General features: G+C 44.3%; 1 protein-coding gene across 1 annotated transcript in view; it reads left to right on the forward strand.

Annotated features, from left to right (window-relative positions):
- Positions 1 to 19486, forward strand: part of KCNK13 (potassium two pore domain channel subfamily K member 13) — a 127201-nt gene extending 107715 nt beyond the window's left edge. Inside the window, exon 3 of the mRNA XM_054449877.2 lies at positions 17747 to 19486. Within this exon, the coding sequence (XP_054305852.1) occupies positions 17747 to 18639 (893 nt within the window). The 3' untranslated portion in view covers positions 18640 to 19486. The remainder of the gene's footprint in view (positions 1 to 17746) is intronic.
- The last annotated feature ends 2984 nt before the right edge of the window (positions 19487 to 22470 follow it).

Consider the following 22470-nt stretch of genomic DNA (forward strand, 5'->3'; position numbering starts at 1 on the left):
AATAAGTTGTGGGCATGACACAGTGAGGTTATTAACTGGGTCTGCACTAGCACCCAGGCCCTAACTAGCTAGCTACATGACTTTGAGCAAGTTACTTAACCTCTGTGTGCTTCAGATTTCTCAAGTGTAAAAGGGGGATGAAGGGTTCCCACCACTCAAGGTTGGCATGAGGATTGTGGGAAGCACCAAACTCAGTGCCTGGCTCTGAAAAGCGGGCACAGACTGTCATTATGACTGTCCTCATTACGGCACAGTTCTGGCAGTCAAACAGCTTTGTGCTTAGGGACCTAGAGAGGTTTAACCCTCATACCACAGTCATGAACCAAAAGGCCAGGAGCGAAGGAAGAGCTTCCCAAAGGCGATCTATTTTCATTGCTTTTCTCACCACCAGGTAGCAAAGATATAAAGAGTACAGTTATTCTGGAAGCATAACATTTATTGAGTTACTTAATTGCCAGTCCTCCTTTGGTCTATTAAATCATGGAGCAACCCTGTCTTGAATGGAAAACTCCAGAACAGTGATTCTCCTGCTGTAGGGTAATCATTGTTCTAAATGCAGGGAACTGGACTCAATCCCAGACATGCTGATTTGTAGGTAAGGCTCAGGAATCTGCATTTAAACAAGTTCCTCAGATGATTTTGATACCAATGGTTAAGGTGCCACACTAGAAAACACTGCCTAGAACACTGGGGACCCAGGCCTGCTCATTCGCCGAGGCAGTCCACCAAGCTAGCAAACACCGCTGGCCAAAAGCCGGTTCGGAAGTGACTGCCTCAATCCTCTATCACATTGTTGCATCTCCCTCTTCCTCTTCCTACCCCCACCCCTTGCTAATAATCCCAAACCTCATTTTACAAAAATAAACTGGGACTAGCACCCACCTGGCTCACATGGCAGGAGGTGTATTGGCTGGGAAGAACCACTTTCCTCTGTTCACTTCCTTTATCAACATGTAGGAAGTAGAAGGTCCTTGAATACTTTGGAAGTCAGTTCCATCCAAAGGAAGAGAAGGGAGCAACTATTTTCCTGTCGGCCACAAGGCCCCACGGTTAACCCAGAACTTCTGAAAACGGCTCATTTTACATACTGTACCATCTGAAATGTTTTCTGCATCACATACTAACATACAAAACAAGTGAGGGGCGGGGTGTGGTGGCTCACACCTGTAATCCCAGCACTTTGGGAGGTTGAGGCGGGCAGATTGCTTGAAGCCAGGAAGTCGAAGCCAGCCTGGACAACATGGCAAGACCCCATCTCTATAAAAGATACAAAAATTAGTCAGGCATGGTGGTGTGTGCCTGTGGTCCCAGCTACTGAGGCTGAGGTGGAAGGATTGCTTGTGCCCGGGAGGTTGAGACTGCAGTGAGCCGAGATCACACCACTGCACTTCAGCCTGGGTGACAGAGTGAGACCTGTCTCAAAAAAAAAAAAAAAGTGAGAGTTGCTTTTGCTTCCAGGACCCCAGAGATATTGTATCCTTCACTGGGTTTTGTTGGGGAATAGGGACACCATTCTTTAGACTCTTCCCCAGGCACACTTGACTTTTGTTGCCTTCCACAAACCAACCCTGTCTACCCCAGTGCCGTGACTCTAGCTCGTAGGTATTTCCCTGCGTGGGGTTTGTGGCCATTGCGTCAGACCACTATTAGGCACTGGTTTAAAATGCAAGTTTTCTGGTCCTACTCAACCTCCTGAATCAGAGTATCCAGTGATAAGGCCTAGAAATCCCAGTTTTTAACAAGCTCCTCAGGGGATTTCTTGGCATACTAAAGTTTAGGACCTTTGTCCGAGGTGATCTAAGTTTGCTTCTACCTTATTCACTGACATGGTTTGTCTGTGTCACCACTCAAATCTCATCTTGAATTGTAATAATCCCCACGTGTTAAGGGTGGGGCCAGGTGGAGATAAATGAATCATGGGGGGGATGGTTTCCCCCACACTGTTCTCACAGTAGTGAATAAGTCTCATGAGATCTGATGGTTTTATAACCTCTTGCCTGCCACCATGTAAGACGTGACTTTGCTCCTCATTCGCTTTCCACCATGATTGTGAGGCCTCCCCAGCCATGTGGAACTGTGAGTCAATTAAATTTCTTTCCTTTATAAATTACCCAGTCTCAGGTATGTGTTTATTAGCAGCGTGAAAACAGACTAATACATTCACCTTTTATTTGCAGTATAAAAGTTAATTTTTATAAACTAAAAAGTTAATGTTTAAATACTGCAAATAAAGAGGTAATCAGATCTTCCGTCCTCTCTGAAGCTTGGCAGAAGTTTTTATGAAGTTTTAAGAAGTTTTATTTTGGGCAGATATCTTTGATGTCATCTGCAGGTGACTCAGAAAAGGAGTTGACTTGATTTTATACACTGCCTTGTGCAGGTCACCTTCTTGTGTGTTATTTCTAGTACTTTATTTCCTGGATCAGGTTTGAAACTCCTGGAGGGCAGAAACTATCGTCTCACTACTACCTCCTCCCCTTGCTCTCAACACAGTGTTTGAAACCTACGGAATACTCAGTGCTGCCTTATTTGATTGTCGCGGCAGCACTTTCCTTCCATGCCTCTCTCAACATGAGAAACGGGGATTTCCCAGAGGAAGTCAGCTTTGATGGGGGACCCCTGCCCCTCATATGGTAAACCTTTATCTGTAAGCATTTTCTTCAGGATACTCATAGAACCTTATCTGCAGACGGGCATTTAGTAGCCTGTGAAGTACAGATGCCCCCTGGACCTCTCCACACAGCTCCTAGCACACATATCCCAAGTCAGTTACTTGTCCCAGTCTCTCCTTACCTTAAGTTTCTTTAAGGGACTCTCATCACCACTCTGGCACTCCCAAAAGTTAGGTTTTTTTAAAATTTCTAACATTTTATACCTTCTTTTTCTGCCGGGGACAGAGATGATTTTAAGGAACAGCCTCCAACTGAGGGCAGGGGTAGGAGGAAGAGAGCATTCTACTATTGATAAATATTTGGCTGCTTCTCAAATTGGGCTATAAGAATAGTGCTTCCATAAACTTTTTTGTGCATGTCTTTTTGAGATGAAGCAGGGATCCCTCTTAGGAGCCTGCTGGCCCACTCTCAAACCCCTAAGTATGGAAATAAAAGAAAATAATTGAGTTCCTTCAGGGGAAATTCCAGGTACCTAGGTACCCCTGAGAAGTAAATCATCCAAGCATTTAACTAAGAGAAGGTTTTACTCATATGACTGTCAATCAAAACAAAATTACAAGCCTCTATCACTTAATTATTTATTTATTTTGAGACAGAGTCTCACTCCGTTGCCCAGGCCGGAGTGCAGTGGTGCAATCCCAGATCACTGCAACCTCCACCTCCCAGGTTCAAGTGACTCTCCTGCCTCAGCCTCCCAAGTAGCTGGGATTACAGGTGCCCACCAGCACACCCAGCTAATTTTTGTATTTTTAGTAGAGACATGGTTTCTCCATGTTGGCCAGGCTGGTCTCCAACTCCTGACCTCAGGTGATCCACCCGTCTCAGCCTCCCAATGTGCTGGGATTACAGGCATGAGCCACCACACCCAGCCTCAATCATTTTAGGAGATTTATTTGCCAAAGTTAAGGATGTGTGCCAGGGAGACAGGTCTATGCCTTTCTCTGAAGATGATTTTGAGGGCTCCCAATCTAAAGGGGAAGGGTGGGATATTGAGAAGTATACAATTTTCCTGTAAGAGTGGGATAGGGAAAAAATAGACATTCATGCCTTTGTCTGGCTCAGTGAATCGGCATGTTTTACATAAGATGACATAAACAAATGGGGCAGAGGAAAAATGCAGGGAATCTGCATTTTATGTCAGATAGCTTAGACAAAATTGGGCAGGGGAACAATCAGATATGCGTTTGTGTCTGGTGGACAGGGTTGACTGCACCTGTAAAGATAAGCTATCAATTTGCATTGCTGTGGTGAAATTTGAACAGCTCGCTAGGAATTTCCTTGTGGGCAAAATATGGGGGAGGCTGTAGCTTTTCGTCTTGTAGCCATCTTATTTAGGAACCAAAAGGCAGAGGCAGGTTTGCCTGACCCGGTTCCCAGCTTGACTTTTCCCTTTGGCTAAATGAGTTTGGAGTCCCAAAATTTAATTTCCTTTCACATAATCTCCTGGTAAATACCAGTTCACTTGCCTAATCGTGTCACCAGTCCCTCCAGCTCATTTCCAGCTAGGTGAGAGAGGAGACAGACCTGCTGAGCCCCTCCTTGGGGAGGCTCTTCTCTGTAGTGCTGAGGCTGTGCTAAGCAACAGATTTATTCTGCACGCAGGAGCCCCAAGGCACATGGGTAGACTATGAAGGAAAACTCATAGAGGCCAGAGAAGGCCAGTTTCACATCCCATTGTTCCTTCTTGGTAATTTTTCAGTGGTGTTTGTGAGGAAGGAACGATGCCAAAGGAGCGATATCCTTACCTTGATTTTCATAATTCATGAAGACTGCTTTTTTTGATTTGTATAAAGCAGATTATGATTGTGAACCCTGAACATTTGAGACATGTCTAAGTTAATTTAGAAAGTTTATTTTGCCAAGGTTGAAGACACACGCCTGTGATGCAGCCTCAGAAAGTCCTGACGGCGTGTGCCTAAGGTGGTTGGGGCACAGCTTGGTTTTATAAATTTTAGGGAGACATGAGACATCAATTAATATATGTCTGGAAAAGTGGGACAACTTAAGCAAAGGCAGGAAGAATGTAAGTGGGGAGGGAGCTTCCAGGTCACAGGTAGGTGAGAGACAAATGGTAACATTCTTTTGAGTTTCTGATTAGCCTTTCCAAAGGGAAGCAATCAGATATGCATCTATCTCAGTGAGCAGAGGGGTGACCTTGAATAGAATGAGAGACAGGTTTGCCCTGAGCAGTTCCCAGCTTGACTTTTCCCTTTAGCTTAGTGATTTGGGGGGGGGGGGGGGCCCAAGATTTATTTTCCTTTCACATGATGAACACAAACATGGAGCAATGTGAAATTTCACAGAGACAAAACTAAGTTCTGTCTACTGGCATCATTCTGTCTTGCAGAACTCAGTGGGCAGTGTTCTTGATGGGAAAAGATTGACTTTAAAAAGTTATAAAAGGGGCCAGGTGTGGTGGCTCACACGTGTAATCCCACCGCTTTGGGAGGCCAAGGTGGGCAGATCACCTGAGGTCAGGAGTTCCAGACCAGCCTGGTCAATATGGTGAAACCCTGTCTCTACTAAAAATACAAAAATTAGCCGGGTGTGGTGGCAGGTGCCTGTAATCCCAGCTACATGGGAGGTTGAGGCAGGAGAATTGTTTGAACCTGGGAGGTGGAGGTTGCAGTAAGCCAAGATAGTACCTCTGCACTCTATCCTGAGTGACGGAGCCAGATTCTATCTCAAAAAAAAAAAAAAAGTTATAGAAGGGCTTGGAAAAAGATTTTGAGTCACCAGCTTGTACCCTTGCCTTAGATTTATAGGTGTACAGGGGTTCCTCGAGTGTGAGGTGACTGAAATTGTTAATTTCCTACAGAACATTTAAGCGTTTGGTGCACAACTATAGCTTTCGAATATAGGATCCAAACCCTGGCTTGTCAAATTTAAATCCTGATACAGTGTTAACATGAGCATGTTCTGGTGTTATTGTATTGTCTGGAGTGGTAACTTAACCATAAAACACTTCAGTGTAAAGTGTTACACTGGTGTTATTGTATTGTTCTGGTGTTATTATATGAGTGGTCACTTACCATAAAACACTTCAGCAAAAAGTGTTATAAGTGTGTGGGTTTGCATAAGTTCACTTCAATTTATACCTGAGAGGCAGTTGGCCATGCAAGTGTCTATTTTGGAATCCGTTCTAAAGAGGTTACTATTAAGCACGATCAACATTGTCATCAGAATCTGTACCACAGAGTGAATTGGCTAGGGTAAAAAATGTAACTAACCTGCACATTGTGCACATGTACCCTAAAACTTAAAGTATAATAATAATAAAACAAATAAATAAATAAAAATAAATAAATAAATAATAAAAATAAAAGAAAAAAGAAAAGTTAGAAATAATTTTCAGTCAGAGAAATGAGTGTTGTGAAAGACAAAAGGCTGGCCAAGCAGATTGTGTGAAACCCACTGCCCTTGCATGAATGAGGCAGTAAATTCACCCAGCAAACCTGCCCCCTTCCAAGCCTCACTCATTGAAGCCTAGAGCTTCAGTGTTTCTATGTCACCTAGAAATCAATAATAAACAAGAGAAATGGCCAAAATAAGTGAGCAGGTGCTAAAGAGAATATCCAAATGACTGTGAAACCTATGAAAAGATGTTCAACTTGATTAGACATGAAGGAAATGCGGATGAAAACCACTATGTATCCACCAGAATAGTTACAATGAATATCAGCAAGAATATGAAGAATATACTGGGTGTGGTGGCTCGTGCCTGTAGTCCCAGCTACTTGCGAGGCTGAGGCAGTAGGATCACCTGAGCCCAGGAGTTTGAGGCTGCAATGAGCTATGATTGCATCACTGCACTCCAGCCTGCGTGATGGAGTGAGACCCCACCTCTAAAAATTCAAAAAGAATATGAAGAATATGAACTGAAGCTCCAACTTTGATGAGGGGAGGGTAAATTTGTACATCTACTTTGCTGAACATATTCATATCATGTGAGTCATCAGTTGCATTCATAAGTGTATGTATCCAAGAGAAATGTGTACATATGGTCACCAAAATTGTTATTGAACTGAACTGGGGTCCACTTGCCTGGTGCAGTAAGGCCAGATCTTCACACCAGGGTTTGAAATGGGGAGAAAGGAGGGTGTTTGTTTGCAGGGCACTAAACAAGGAGAATCAGGCAGCTCAGGCTTAAGATCCAAACTTCCCAATGGCTTGCAAGCAAGGGAAAATTTCAGGAAAGTAGAGGTTACAAGCAGAATTGTAAGTCAATACATGAAGATTATACATTGGTTTGGCCTAAAAGGGCAGGATATCTTGAAGCAGGGGCTTACAGATCATAGGTAGTGTATTAGTCCGTTTTCACACTGCTATAAATAAACACCTGAGACTGGATAATTTATAAAGAAAAGAGGTTTAATTGACTCACAGTTCTGCATGGCTGAGAAGGCCTCAGGAAACTTACAATCATGGCAGAAGGGGAAGCAGGCACGTCTTACATGGCAGCAGGCAAGAGAAAGTGCAAAGAGGGAAGAGCCGCTTATAAAACCATCAGATCTCGGCCAGGTGCAGTTGCTCATGCCTGTAATCCCAGCACTTTGGGAGGCCGAGGTGGGCGGATCACAAGGTCAGGAGATGGAGACCATCCTGGCTAACATGGTGAAACCCTGTCTATACTAAAAAAATACAAAAAAAATTAGCCAGGCGTGGTGGCGGGCACCTGTAGTCCCAGCTACTCAGGAGGCTGAGGCAGGAGAATGGCGTGAACCCGGGAGGTGGAGCTTGCAGTGAGCCGAGATCGTGCCACTGCACTCCAGCCTGGGCAAAAAGAGCAAGACTCTGTCTGAAAGACAATAATAAATAAATAAATAAATAAATAAATAAAACCATCAGATCTCATGAGAACTCCCTCACTGTCGTGAGAACAGCATGGAGGAAACTGCCTCCATGATCCAGTCACCTCCCACCAGGTCCCTCCTTTGACACGTGGGGATTATAATACGAGGTGACATTTGGGTGGGGACACAGAGCCAAACCATATCACGTAGATTCAAAGATTTTCCGATTTCCAATTGCTTAAGGAAAAGAAGTTTTATTTAAAAATTGGGGGTCAGGCTGGGCATGGTGGCTCACACCTGTAATCCCAACAGTTTGGGAGGCCAAGGCTGGCAGATAGTGCTTAAGCCCAGAAGTTTGAGACCAGTGTGGGCAACATAGTGAGACCTCACCTCTACAAAAAATCCAAAAATTGGTTTTGTTTGGTATTGTAAACCGATAGTCCCAGCTACGTAGGAGGCTGAGGCAAGAGGATTGCTTGAGCCTAGGAGGTTGAGGCTGCAGTGAGCCGTGATCACACCATTGCACTCCAGCCTGGGTGACAGAGCAAGACCCTGTTTCAAAAAAATTAAATAAATAAATAAATAATAAATAAAATAAAAATTTGGGGTCAGCAGAGAAGAATGTTAGCTCTGGCTAATGGGCATAACTTCCTCCAGGATGCTCAGGAAGAACTTTAGAACAAAGGCTAGCACTCAGAGTTCAGTCCTCAGCTCCCCCATATCTGAGATGTACATGACAGTGGATCCATTTGGTGGGGGACCAGGTTTCTGAAAAACAACTCAGAGACATATATTAAGATGTTATTTTTAGTTTCTATAGGGAACCAAAAACCTTGTGACTTTAGCTTCCTTAGCTATTGTTTTAAGCTACCACTACCTTCTTGGTCATCAAGTTGCTCATTTACTTCTCAGGGGTACCTAGGTACCTGGAATTTCCCCTGAAGGAACTCAAGATTTTCCTTTATTTCCATGTTTGTGGGTTTGGGAGTGGGCCAGCAGGCTCCTAAGAGGGGTCCCTACTTCATCTCAAAAAGACATGTACAAAAAAGTTTGTGGAAACATTATTCTTATAGCCCAATTTGGGAAGCAGCCAAATATTTATCAACAGTAGAATGCTCTATTCCTCCTACCCCTGCCCTCAATTGGAGGCTGTTCCTTAAAAATCAAACAGGTTCAGCAGCCTGCTTGATTTGCAAGTTGAACCTCCATTAAATTCCACATCCCTTGCAGGCCTTCTCTTGAAGCCCCTTTAAGTCCCTCACACCTAATTTTCAATGGAAAATGGAGCAGAGAACTGAAGAAGAGGAGGAAGATAGAGGGAAAGAGGTGCATGTTGAAAACACTGAAAGTCCCAGACAGAAGATATTTCATTATCCATCGCTATGTGGCAAACCTCCCCAAGTGAGTGGTTTGACCAACCATGGATATTTCTCACAATTCTGTGAATTTCCTGAACTTAGCTGGCAGTTCTTTGGCTCAACTCACTGTCAACTGCTGACTCTCATGACTGCATCCAGCTGTAGCCTTGGCTGGATTTTACTCAGTACCTGGCACTAGGAATCTAGTCATCTAGGAATGGCTGGGCCTGTCTCTCCAGCTGAGTGGTCACCCTTCTTACATGGTGTCTAGGGGATCCAGAGAGAGGAAGCTGAAGTTCCTAAGCTTCTGACAGCCTAAGCCTGGAACTAGTACAGCATCGCTCCCACTATATTCTGCTGGTCAGAGCAAGTCTCAGGGTCATCCAAGATTCGAGGAGAGAGGAAACAGGCTTCATCTCTTAATGGGAAAAACAGCAAATGCTTACAAGGATGGGAGCAATTTGTTTGAAATCATCTTTGGAAACTATGTACCACAAGCAACAAGAGGAGAGGAGAGAAGTCTACATTGCAGACATGGGATCTGAATTCAGCCAAGCCTCCATAACCTGTGAAGATTGCCTGGCTTATTGATGCCTCAGTTTCCCCACCAGTAACTTGAAAAGCTTGGACTAGAATGTCATGAAGTCTGTCCAGCTTTGAGAGTTGTGGTTCCATAATCCACATAAATACAGTGGGCCCAGTGAGGACTCAGGGCCTCCTGCTGATCTTCTAAGTCTTCCATCATTGAACCCACTTCCCATCCCCCACCTCACCCTCAAGAATAATCCACAGGAGTCCGTTCTTGCCTCCTTTCTTCATCCCAGTTGAAATTGGAGGGGCTTTTTACCAAAAAAAAAGGTCTGCCAATTCTTTTGTAGTTTCATCCCACATGAGAAGGCTTAAACTGTTAGCATCAAAAAGGTTGTGGGAAAGTATATGCAAGTCAAGCTTTGGTTCCTTGGAGTATTGAGAAGAATGAATCAAGAGGTATGCTGCAGGTGTCTGCACAGGTGTTTGACTGCAACTTGAGAAAACCTGCTGAGAAACATATTTTTCTCAGTTTAAAAATAATGAAAGAGGCCTGGCTCAGTGGCTCACACCTGTAGTCCCAGCACTTTGGGAGGCCGAGGCAGGTGGATCATGAGGTCAAGAGATCAAGACCATCCTGGCCAACATGGTGAAACCCTGTCTCTACTAAAAATACAAAAATTAGCTTGGCATGGTGGCATGCGCCTGTAGTCCCAGCTACTCGGGAGGATGAGGCAGAAGAATCACTTGAACCCAGGAGGCGGAGGTTGCAGTGAGCCAAGATCACGCCACCACACTCCAGCCTGGCAACAGAGCAAGACTCCGTCTCAAAAAAATAAATAAATAAATAAATACAAGAATTAACCAGGTGTGGTGATGCAACCTGTAATCCCAGCTACTTGGGAGGCTGAGGCAGGAGAATCGCCTGAACCTGGGAGGCGGAGGTTGCCATGAGCTGAAATCACACAACTGCACTCCAGCCTGAGTAGCAGAGTGAGATCCTATCTCAAAAAAAAAAAAAAAAAAAGCAGTAATGAAAGAGGCTGGTCTGAAGGTAGTGAGTTATTTCAATTGATTGTTCACAGTTACAGATAGCACTCTTTGTTCTACTCCTTCCCCCATTCTCACTACGGCACTTGGCTAGTCTTAAAAAAAAAAAAAGTAATGAAAGATAAAACACCAGAAAATAATTAAATCATTCGTGTTATCATCACCTCGAAATAACCTGATTGAAAATTTTGTGTATTTTTCTTTTTTTTTTCCCCCTTTTCTATGTATGTCTGTGGCAGACATTGTCAGTTCTGGGGTCCATCTCTTCACCCAAGGGAATCTGATGAATCCTGACCAGAGGAATCTTTCCTCTTATAGATAATTGGTTTTCAGAGTGGGCATGTAACTTGGGCTGGTCAGTGGTATATAATGGCAATTTTGCCAGAGGATTTCTGGAAAGGATACACAAAGTAGGAAACCATTTTTCTGACTCTGGACACTGGTGTGTGAGGTAGTGGTTCCTGTAGCTGTTGGTATGAAGGGAGCCAGCTGACATGGTGATGGGGCTAGAGCTGGGAAGGAGTCGGTCTTAATTCATGCATCATATTCTAAAGCCACCATATTAACCAACCCTGGAGCTGCCCTCTCTCTCAATTTCATGTTCTAGGAGCTAGCCCCTGCATGTTTAAGCCACCTCTATTTATGATTTGCTGTTCCTGGCAGCCAAAAGCATTTTAATTGCTGCAGTACATAGCTACATAAATATATTTTACAAAGTTTATTCCTTCATCCAACAAATATTTAATGAGGATGCCCCATATGTCAGGCGTGACTCATGCTGCAGACACACTGCAGACACACAAAGTTGCTCTGCTTTTTTCCACTTAACATTTTCACCAGTCATTGAGAACTCTTTAGATATACAATTTTAATGGCTACTTGATTTAGTCACTTCCCCATTATCTGATATTTAGGTTGCTGAGGATTTTCATTATTAAAAGTAAAGACATGGTGAACATCCATGTGCATAATTGGTCACATTAGTCATAATTTGGGAGATACATTCCTAAAAGCAAAAAAAAAAAAAAAAAAAAGATAAAAAGGATACCCTGATGTGATTATTATTATTATTTTTTTTTTTTTTTTGAGATGGAGTTTCGCTCTTGTTGCCCAGGCTGGAGTGCAATGGCACAATCTCATCTCACCGCAAACTCCGCCTCCCGGGTTCAAGTGATTCTCCTGCCTCAGCCTCTGGAGTAGCTGGGATTACAGGCATGCGCCACCACCCCGGCTAATTTTGTATTTTTAGTAGAGGAGGGGTTTCTTCATGTTGGTCAGGCTGGTCTTGAACTCCCAACCTCAGATGATCCGCCTTCCTTAGCCTCCCAAAGTGCTGGGATTACAAGTGTGAGCCACCGCACCCGGCCTGATGTGATTATTATGCATTGTATGCCTGTCTCAAAATATCTCATGATACACCTACTCTGTACCCATAAAAATGAAAAATAAAAATAAATATATAAATAAAAACAGAAAAAAAGTGTCTGACACATATTCCCAAATTGCTTTCCAGACAGTTTATACCAATTTTTATGTCCTCGTGTAGCATTTGAGAGTTGTCTCTGCATATAAGAACACTCTTGAAATACACAATGCTTTCTTCTACCCTCAAGTATTTCTAGAAAAAAAAAACCTGATTAAAGTCTACAGGACACAACAAATCAAGGGCATACCAAATGAGAGGGGAGATTGTTAATGAATGAAAGAGGCTGAAGAGCTCTGCTAAATGTGGGTGCAGCCTGTTGGATCCTGATTCATGCAAATCATCCATAAAAAGATAATTTTGAGAAACCTGAATATGGACTGGGTATTATTTGATATTAAGGAATTAGTATTAATGTTATTAGGTATGGTAATGGCACATAAAGGCCTTGGCAGTTAAAGATGTGTCTTTATTAATCAAAGAAATGGTATGTTATCTGGAATTAACTTTACAACGCACCAGCAAATAAAGAGGATGGGGTGGGGTGGGATGGGAGAAGCATGGTTGACAGAATGTTGATAATTTGGAAAACAGGAGTTTATTATACTTTCTGCTCTGCCTTTGTGCCTGTTTGAAAAATAACATAATACAAAGGTTTTACTTTTTTTTTTTAACCTTAATTGAATTTTGAAAAAAAAAATATGTAGTTGACAGCATATACATAAAAGGCTGGGAGATTATGGGCCTGCTCTTAATGGGCTCAGTGAAGTGTTCTGTGGGGGTGGACTGGGACCTTGGCAGTCCCTGGTAGCTTTATTCCTAGCCCCAAGGACAGCAGAGTGCCTGGGTTTGGTCCCAGAATCTGCCCTAGAAATTACAAGCACATGAGCAGAGGTCTGAAATGATTTAAGGGAACTAGACAAAATCAGCTGTGAGTTTCATTGACCTCCAAGCCAAACCTCATTCGCCGTTGGTTCTCGATCCACTCATCAGCTCCCAGACTCAGGGGCTGAACACCAATCAGATATCTGACTTCAGGCTTGAAGCACAGGAATATATTACGTATTGAAAAGTACCACCTGTGACTGTCAGTTTCATCTGTATCCCTACAAAATATGGGCAGACTGGAATGCATGGGGCATAACAGGTTTTTAAACTGATGTAATTATATAATTTGTTGGAAGAGACATATATACATTCAGAAATATATGTTTTATATGTTTTAGTACGTGAAAATTTTAAGGTTTCAGCTTGTGATGCCAGCCAACCCCCCCTCCCCGGCCCCCACCCCGGTTTTGGTACCAGGTTTGGCAGCCACTGCGGTCTGGGTGTCTGTATAAAGCATTGAACTATGGACACTTGGCTAATTTCCTTCCCTCCATTCTGCTCCTGGCTTGTACCCTTGACAGTGATGACAGTGAGCTACACTCAGCCTAGTCAGGTGGAAAAAAGCACAGGCCTGGGAGACAAGACGATCTAGGTTCTGATTCTGGTTTTATTACTTTAGGCAAACCACTCAGCTTCTGTAGTCTTTTTCTCATTTGTCAAATGCAACTAGTAGACTAATAATACCCAGCTCCCCAGTGTGGGTGTGAGGAGTTGCTGACAAGCACACAGCCTGGCAGAGGAAAGGCCTTTGATAATAATCCCTGAGCCCTTTTCCTCTACCAAAAAAGGACCCTGAGGGTTATTATTCACCATCTGAGCCATCTTCAACTCTCAGCATTATGGGGCTCAAAAAAGGGGAGGGTTTCTATGGAAAAGCCTGCATTATTAGCTTACTTCCACACTTTTCAGCGCTGACAGTAGTAAAACCACCTCTCACACCTCCAACTGCAGACATGAGGAAGCTGTCTCCCTTTGCTTCCATAAATACCACCATTTGTACCATTTTCTGTTATTTTTGCTGATAGGAGAGATGGCAGTCATCCATCAAACAGTAGATAACCAAAAATCATGATTATCCCTCCCTTAACAAAATTGAGTATGTTAAAACCAAAAAAATAAGATAGAATCTAGAAATGTTAAATCTCTGGAACATGTCACTAGAAACCTCATTCACTAGAAAAATCAGCTCATCAAGTGTGTCTGCTGGCATCAGCACTTCACTGTCTGTGCCTGTGTCTCTCATCCCAAAGTGAGGCTGCATTTGGGCCCCTAAACCCAGATAACTCCATGGTGCTTCTGTGTTGGCCCTTGACTCATTGTGGCTTGATTTTTTTTTTTTTTTCCAGACAGGGTCTCACTCTGTCACCAGGCTGGAGTGCAGTGGCGCGATCTCGGCTCACTGCAACCTCCACCTCCCAGGTTCAAGTGATTCTCCTGCCACAGCCTCCCAAGTAGCTGGGATTACAGGCGCATGCCACCACGCCCAGCTAATTTTTGTATTTTTAGTAGAGACAGGGTTTCACCAGGTTGGCCAGGATAGTCTCAATCTCCTGACCTCATGATCCGCCCACCTCAGCCTCCCAAACTGCTGGGATTACAGGCATGAGACACCATGCCCAGCCCACTGTGGCTTGTTTTGTGGATAGTTTATCTCAGCCTTGGATGCTGGGGTCAAGGACTATGTCTGTGTCATCTTCTTTGGCTGTCAGTCCACATGGGCCGCTATAACAAAATACTGAAGACTGGGAGGTTTATCCACAATAGAGGTTTATTTTTCATGATTCTAAAGACTGGGAGGTCCAAGATCAAGGCATCAGCAGGTTGAGTATCCTGTGAGAGCCCTGCTTCCTCATACATGGCACCTTCTTGTGTCCTCCCACGGAGGAAGGAATGGATGAATCACCTCTTTTATAAGAGCACTAATCCCATTCATGAGAGCACCACACTCACAACACACTCACCTCCCCCAAAGACGCCACCTCCTAATACCATCACCTTATGGGTGATGGATCTCAACATATGAATTTGCGGGGCACATAAACACTCAGACCATGGCAGTGGCCCAGACATGTAGTGAGGGCCTTGAACTTAACAGGTGCTCAGTAAATTATTGCTATCACTGTGGCTGGGAGCAAATCTGTAGCAACTCCTGTTGCTCAGCTTTCTGAGAGTAGAATGACTGAATCACCTCTAAAACAGGTGAGGATGACCTGAGAATGTTCTTTTCTAGTTGTCTGAAAGGACCATCCCCCAGCCCACACATCTCTCTTCATGTTTCTGAACCTTCCCTATTTTCATTGACTTCATCCAGCTTCTAGAATAAATGGCCCCAGATAAATGTGTCCCCCTTTTTCTGCCTGTTTGCTGCATCCAGTTCCCTGTGTTTAGTAACTACAGCAGCAATACTCTCTGGTCTTGCAGCTTTGGGGTCTACATTGAGCCTCCACTGCCAAGAATTGCTGAGGGACTTTGATTTTGAAGAGTTCCCAGAGAAGAGATGATGGTCTGATTTTCTGTCTAGGATGAAGGGCCCTAAGTAATTCTCAATGGAACTATTCCCTGTCCCTCGATCTTCCCTTCCCAAATCATCCTGGCAATTCCATTCCATCCCATCTAGCTCAAAAGCTACACTTGGTATCTTCCTCTAGTTTCCTGACTACATGCTGTTAATTTCTTACCCAAATGCAGCTCCTTGTGTGCTGAGACAGGAAAATTGTATTTAGTTCTGAATGGTAATAGAGTATGCACACCCGGATGTTTGGGAAAGGTGGCCCCTTGGCTTGACTTGAGCAGACCAGCAGGTCATAACCCCAAAAGCCCACACATTTCAAGGTCTGGTCTGAACACTTCCAGGGTGCACTGGGAGGCAGCCGTTGACCGAGCTGTAGCAACAAGGAACTATATCAGCTTGGTGACAAGTGGGGTATTATCAGGAGGGAGGATCATGAGAGAGCTCTTGTGATCCAAACATGGGACCCAAGTTAGAAATTTGAACTTGAAAATAAGGAAAAACTGGGCTGGGTATGGTGGCTTATGCCTGTAATCCCAGTGCTTTGGGAGGCTGAGGCAGGTGGATCACTTAAGACCAGGAGTTCATTTTGTTCTGACTAGGAGAAATTCTTCTGCCTTGGGATGCTGTTGATCTATGGCCTTTCCCCCAGCCCCCTGCTCTCTGAAACATGTGCTGTGTCAACTCAGGGTTAAATGGATTAAGGGTGGTGCAAGATGTGCTTTGTTAAACAGATGCTTGAAGGCAGCATGCTCTTTAAGAGTCATCACCACTCCCTAATCTCAAGTACTCAGGGGCACAAACACTGCAGAAGGCCGCAGGGTCCTCTGCCTAGGAAAACCAGAGACCTTTGTTCATGTGTTTATCTCCTGACCTTCTCTCCACTATTATCCTATGACCCTGCCATATCCCCCTCTCCGAGAAACACCCAAGAATGATCAATAAATACTTCAGAAATTAAAAAAAAATAAATAAATAAATAAAAAATAAAAAATAAAAAAAAATAAAAAAAAAGACCAGGAGTTCGAGGCCACCCCAGGCAACAAGACAAGACCCTCATCTCTACAAAAAATTAAAAATTAGCCAGGCACGGTGTGCACAGCTGCAGTCCCAGCTACTTGGGAGGCTGAGGCAGGAGGATCACTTGAACCTGGTAGTTTGAGGCTGCAGTGAGGTGTGATCGCACCACGGCATTCCAGCCTGTGAGACAGAGAGCAAGATCCCATCTCTTTAAAAAAAAAAAAAAAGAGAGAGAGAGAGCTTTTATGGTTTGATTTTAATAAGAAACTGACTCAGGCAGGCATGCTCAGTATTCTTTTTATTTTTTAATGGTGTTTGTAGTCAGAGTGACTCTGATGCCAACCCCTCCACCTATCAGCCTTCTCATGTTTACTGAATCATTTGCTTGGAAAGAACCCTCATCCCTCTGATGAGAGTGGGCTGACCCTCATTGCCCCTTCATGAGAAATCCTGAGTGTATCACTGCTCTCTTTTCTATTTCTGTTTTTCTTAGTAACATCCATTGTTCTACAATATGCATTCTTAGCAGTATGCCTGTGTGCACAGGTAGAAAGGTCAGGAGGGTGGAAATGTGAACAGTTAGAGGCAAAGGCAAAACAGACGTTTTATAGTTTATCAACGTATAGCATCCAGTACTTCTGTTGTTATTCCAAAAGCATGAAGTGTGTGTTTGAAGAATTTTGTTTAAAAGATGGATAGATCTTGAGCAAATTTCTCATTTCTATGTATGCTAGAAACGCCCGTAATCCCAGTGCTTTGGGAGGCTGCTGTTTCTCTGCCTGGAACATCCCGACTTCCCCATCCCACCACCACCACACACATTCACCCTTCTTGCCTGCCTAACTCCTCTTTAGCTTTCAGGTCTCCCTGCTTCATCTTTTCTAAACCCCACTTCTTAGATGGGTTACTCTCTTAGGAGTTCCCATAGAATCCTGTACTCCCTCTAGCACCACACTTACCACACAATATCATAATCACCTTACTGGACTAGGGCTCCATGAGGGCAGGGACCAGACCTGTCTTTTCCACAGTTCTATCCCCAGGTCAATAACTGTTTGTAGAATAAATGAATTCTGATGAGTCTGTATAAGCCTTTTCTTTGTATGAGTCTTTGCTTCTCTCTCTAAACATGCTCTGTTGAGTATGGTTGTTCAGGTTGTGGACTATACAAGGATATCTAGCAGAGAAGGGAAGGGAGGCTGAAATCCAGCCCACATTCTTATCACCAAGCCATTTTTGGCTGGCTGTGTCCACTATGAGGATGAGGTGCTATTCTCCTGATTTGCACAATAGCACCACACGGGCTTTCAGCAGCCTAGCTCTGAACAACACTTAGTGTCTTCGAAAGCAGGTAAGAATTCTCCTGCTCATTCCTAGAAAGACTAGGGCTGAGTGATTTTATGAAATTCTCTCTTTAGGTCCTTTGCCAGCCATCAAAGCCAAGACCCAGACCCCATTCACAGCAAAGATTTCTCTTACTCTTCTCTCATTTTTCTCTCCTGCAGGGTTTGGGATGACAACTCCAGCGACAGTAGGAGGAAAAATCTTTCTGATCTTTTACGGCCTTGTTGGGTGTTCCAGCACCATCTTGTTCTTCAACCTCTTCCTGGAACGCCTGATCACCATCATCGCCTACATCATGAAGTCGTGCCACCAGCGGCAGCTCCGGAGACGAGGGGCCCTGCCCCAGGAGAGCCTGAAGGATGCAGGGCAGTACGAGGTGGACAGCCTGGCCGGCTGGAAGCCCTCTGTGTACTATGTCATGCTGATCCTATGCACGGCCTCTGTCCTCATCTCCTGCTGTGCCTCAGCCATGTACACCCCCATTGAAGGCTGGAGCTACTTTGACTCACTCTACTTTTGTTTCGTGGCTTTCAGCACCATTGGCTTTGGGGACCTGGTCAGCAGCCAGAACGCCCACTATGAGAGCCAAGGCCTCTATCGCTTTGCCAACTTCGTCTTCATCCTCATGGGTGTCTGCTGCATCTACTCCCTGTTCAATGTCATCTCTATCCTCATCAAACAGTCCTTGAACTGGATCCTGAGGAAAATGGACAGCGGGTGCTGCCCGCAATGCCAGAGAGGACTCTTGCAATCACGCAGGAATGTGGTGATGCCAGGCAGTGTCCGGAACCGCTGCAACATCTCCATAGAGACAGACGGAGTGGCAGAAAGTGACACGGATGGGCGCCGGCTCTCAGGGGAGATGATCTCCATGAAGGATTTGCTGGCAGCCAACAAGGCCTCGTTGGCCATCCTGCAGAAGCAACTGTCTGAGATGGCCAACGGCTGCCCCCACCAGACCAGCACACTGGCCCGGGACAATGAATTCTCAGGGGGGGTGGGAGCCTTTGCAATCATGAACAACAGGTTGGCAGAGACCAGCGGGGACAGGTAGAAGCCAGGAGTGGATGCTGGGCAGACGCCAGAGTAGAATGGAGGATGATTGCCACCCAGGGGACGAGCTCAGCCCCGCGCCTTGGCTCTGTTCCTTCTGGGAGCTGTTCCTGGGAGCCTCCACAAGCATCTTTAGAAATCTGATCTCGGCTCCAACCAACAGCCACCTTCCAGGGATGGGGGGCCTGAAGCCTCAATGCTTGTCTCCTGATCCTTATTCTTTAAGTCTAAATTCAGTCTTTTCAAAACAAATCACAAAAGCAGCATTAGACATTGCCTTGTTTCTTTAATCTTGTTTGAGAGCTTTAGGTGCCTGGGGAGATAGGTTTTACTTAAGCCTTGATTTCCTGAAGCTCTCTCTGTTCCTTATTTGGGAACAAAAATTGTGAAGACTCATCTTTCCCTAGAACTCTGAATGGATGAATTTTTAAAAGCAGGGAGAATGTTTGGGGATGTGTCTGGGCTTTCTTTTTGCCAGGCTTCCTTCAAAGCAGACCTGCCAGTGGTGTCTGCATAGGGAAAATGTCTGTTGTACTCTTTATACCTGTTTCTGTTTTTTGTTGTCCCTTTCTTTTTATTTTTAAGGCCTTAATGCCTGGCTGTGGCGTCTGTGAGACCTCAATGTAATAAGAAAATTAAATTCAGCTTCAGGCCTTTAAACAGCAAGATGGTGGTGTAGGGGTGTGGGAGGGGGAGAGACTCACTGTTGTAACTGAAGAACATAGCTTAACATTTTCCCTTTGAATGGTCACACAGACCATTTCATTTTTACCAGGGCTTGGGGGCCCAATACAAAGATGATGACTATTTATTAAAACGGAAAATTTAATAAATCCTCATTTTATTAACTAAGATTCCATGAGTGCTCATTGTGGCCAGTGGAGGACAAGCACCTAATTAAACAGGCATTTATTGGACTCAGAGAAAAAGGAAATGGGAAATTGACCTTCACGGATATGAGCGTCATTTTGGTGTCTTGACTGGAGAAACATTCTAGGCCAGATAATGAAATCCGGCTTTTTTTGGTTTGATGCATTTCCTTTGTGCCTTCTGAGACTGTAACGAGTCTAGTTTTATAACCTCCCAACTAGATTAATCATCCACGCTAGGAACAAAGGCTGTTGACCTTCATATACACAGAAGAATGCATTTGGGGGGATGACAGCAGCATTCAAAAATGACAGCTGTTGTTTTTCTAAGGTAAGAGTGGTGCACACACAGCCCTTTCAGAATTGATGAGGAAAGGCCGGGCGCAGTGGCTCACACCTTTAATCCCAGCACTTTGGGAGGCCGAGGCAGGCAGATCACCTGAGGTCAGGAGTTCGAGACCAGCCTGGCCAACATGGTGAAACCCTGTCTCTACTAAAAATCCAGAAATTAGCCAGGTATGGTGGCATGTGCCTGTAATCCCAGCTACTCAGGAGGCTGAGGCAAGAGAATCACTTGAACCTGGAAGGTGGAGGCTTCAGTGAGCCAAGATCACGCCACTGCACTCCAATCTGGGCAACAGAGCGAGACTCTTCTCAAGAAATGATGAGGAAAGAGGGCCACCGTAAAGAAGACAAAGCTGAAAACCTATGTCTCGTGAAACTGAAATGTTGAGCAGAGAACATGAGAGCTGGTGGAGGACCCCTTAGAAACCATCTCATCCAGCCTCCTTGTTTTTGACACCAAGAAACAGACACAAGGGTTGTCCCTTGTCCGAGGCCTTGGGGTGGATAGTGTACAGCTAGGGAAGGAACCTAGGGCTCCTGATGGTGAAGTCCAGGCTCTTGTCCCCTACTCCACACAACCTTGCCCCCTTCCTCAACAGGTCCCTCTTCAGGCTCAGTTGCCTTTCCTTCCAGCTCGCAAACCCAGATATTTTCTTTACCAGAAGTGCCTGATAGAAGTTCGACAAGCAGCAACACCCGGCTTTGAATTTAGTGCTGCACGGCTCCAAAGTCAGAGATCTTAAAGTGTTCTCTATATCACTCTTAAAGGGAAAGCATCCTGTAGCTACTGCAAAATGCTTGTTAGGAACCTGTGACCCCAAACAGAGCTTCTCATGGGCTCTGTACTGTACCAGGTGCTGTGGGGATGGAAAGAGGAGCACCTATGGAATTCCTTGATCTCCATATTTCTAGTACATGGGTTGGAGTAAAGCAAGTGGTTGCATCTCCAACACAGGTTCCTGGGGGCCCTGATGGTGTGCTAGAGGCCAAGGAACAACAGCATACCCAAGGCTCATCTTCCTAGAGGGTCAGTTGTACTAAGCAATTTTTGCAGAGAGATGTTATATCAAAACACATGACTTTCTTTAAATAAGATCCAAAATGGGCATAAACTTTTTTTTTTAAGGGGGACGGGGTCTCACTCTATTGCCCAGGCTGGAGTGCAGTGGAGCAATCTTGGCTCACTGTAACCTTCGCCTCCTGGGCTCCAGCAGTCCTCCCACCTCAGCCTCCCAGGTAGTATAAGCAAGTTGTTTAGTAAAAGGAGGTGTTAAAGACATGCTAGCATCAAGCAGAGACTTTCTCTGTGATGTAACCAAAAGGACTGGAAGAGTCTTGCAAAGGCAATAAATTTCTCACTGTGTGATTAATTAATTCCACACTTGAGGGCCCCTAAAATCATCTCATGTTCTACCCAAATCATTGGTACACATCCCACATTTGGGGCAACAACATTCAAATCACAGAATACCCCCCAGAAAGCACAGTTTCTGAGGTCTGGCCAACCACATAGTGAAGAACAGTTCTTGGTGTCAACATACTTGGTTTGAACACCAGTCCTGATAGTTCCAATATGGGAGAGGTTGGGCAAGTGTGTCAACCTCATTGTGCCCCATGGGGAAATGGTAACAACACTGGCTACCTCGCAAAGCTGTGGAGAGGGTCAAATGAGATGAGCCTCAGGGGAGGCTTTGTGAACCCCCAGGAAAGGCACAGACCGATGGGCCACATGCTGGGGCGAGGGGGGGATGCTGCGTCCAGCAGTGAAAGACTTTGTTTTATTCTTGCACCTGGTATCCAACACTTGCCACATGGTTTCAAGGATGGCTCTTGATTATTAAATGGTGGTGCCACTCCTGGTGATACAGTTATACCAAACCACAAACCGCAAAGTATTTCTTTCTCTTCCACTGGGTCTTTTTATTTCGATATCAGCTGAGGCTATTGAACCACTTGACATAGTAAAATGTTTTGGAAAGGCTGTAGTAATATCCTATATCTTACTAGCATTTTTACGGTTTTTAAGTCTTACCTGTTCATAATTCTAATATTTTGACCTTCATAACCACATTGTAGATTTCTAGCCTAGAAGTAGGCAGGGCACTTATCTTCAAACTGCCCTTGATCTTTTCCAGAGTAAGAGGGAAAAATAATTATTTTATATATGAGTTGACTGGGATTCAGATTAACAGTGGTTCTAGAATAAGCTTTGAAATTATTTACTGTGGTGTTCTACTGGTAATTTTCTATTTCCCTGATTTCTTCTACATTTATTAATTGGAATTCTTCTGTATGGAAGATATTTTTCCTTCTCTATTGTTTTAAAACGTTAAAGAACTTTCTTCAACATTTCTCATAGAGTAGGTTTCCTGGCAGTGAGTTCCCTCAGGTTTTGTCTGAGAAAGCCTTTGTTTCTTCTCTATTTTTGAAAGGTGTTTTTGATGGATATAGAATTTTGTACTGACAGGTATTTTGTAAAAATCAGCACTTTAACGATGTCACACCATTGTCTTCTGACTTGTATGGTTTCATATGAGAAGTCTGCTGTAACTCCTTTCTTGTTCTGTGAATGTAATATTCCTTTTTTCTCTGGCTGCCTTCAAGATTTTGTCTTTTGT

This window comes from Pongo pygmaeus, chromosome 15 (genome assembly GCF_028885625.2).
Source record: "Pongo pygmaeus isolate AG05252 chromosome 15, NHGRI_mPonPyg2-v2.0_pri, whole genome shotgun sequence".
NCBI classification, from domain to species: Eukaryota; Metazoa; Chordata; class Mammalia; order Primates; family Hominidae; genus Pongo; species Pongo pygmaeus.